The following is a 422-nucleotide window of genomic DNA, read 5'->3' as shown; positions in this document are numbered from 1 at the left end:
CCGGGGCTGTGACAGTTCAGGGGGGTTCAGGGGTGTTTTTGGGGACCCTCTAACCCCCCCAATCCCCCAATTTCAGGGTGTTCCCCTGCCCCAGAGCGAGGCCAATGCCATGGACGTCGTCGTTCGCTTCGCGCTGCAGCAGCTCCGCTTCCCCCCCCAAAAAATCATCATCTATGCCTGGAGCATCGGGGGCTTCACCGGTACTTTTGGGGGGCTCAGAACCTCGGGGGGACCCCCTAAACCCCCTCTAACCCCCCTTTGTGCCCCCCCAAAGCCACCTGGGCCGCCATGTCCTACCCCGACCTGGGGGGGCTCGTCCTCGACGCCTCCTTCGACGACCTGGTGCCCCTGGCCCTGAAGGTGCTGCCCCGCAGCTGGCGTGAGTCCCTGACCCCCCCAAACCCCCCTGACCCCCCCTGAGC

The 422-nt window shown here is 66.1% G+C and overlaps 1 protein-coding gene across 1 annotated transcript; it reads left to right on the top strand.

Moving 5' to 3' along the window:
- Positions 1-57: 57 nt before the first annotated feature.
- Positions 58-420, top strand: LOC113979426 (protein ABHD16B-like). The gene is made up of 2 exons (XM_027706821.1): positions 58-200; positions 275-420. Exons 1-2 carry the CDS (start codon positions 110-112, stop codon positions 418-420), a joined length of 237 nt encoding a protein of 78 aa, XP_027562622.1. The 5' UTR covers positions 58-109.
- The last annotated feature ends 2 nt before the right edge of the window (positions 421-422 follow it).

Source organism: Neopelma chrysocephalum, unplaced genomic scaffold (assembly GCF_003984885.1).
Source record: "Neopelma chrysocephalum unplaced genomic scaffold, ASM398488v2 Primary Assembly neopelma1_80077, whole genome shotgun sequence".
In the NCBI taxonomy this organism is placed as follows: Eukaryota; Metazoa; Chordata; class Aves; order Passeriformes; family Pipridae; genus Neopelma; species Neopelma chrysocephalum.
This window is presented reverse-complemented; position numbering and strand designations above follow the sequence as displayed.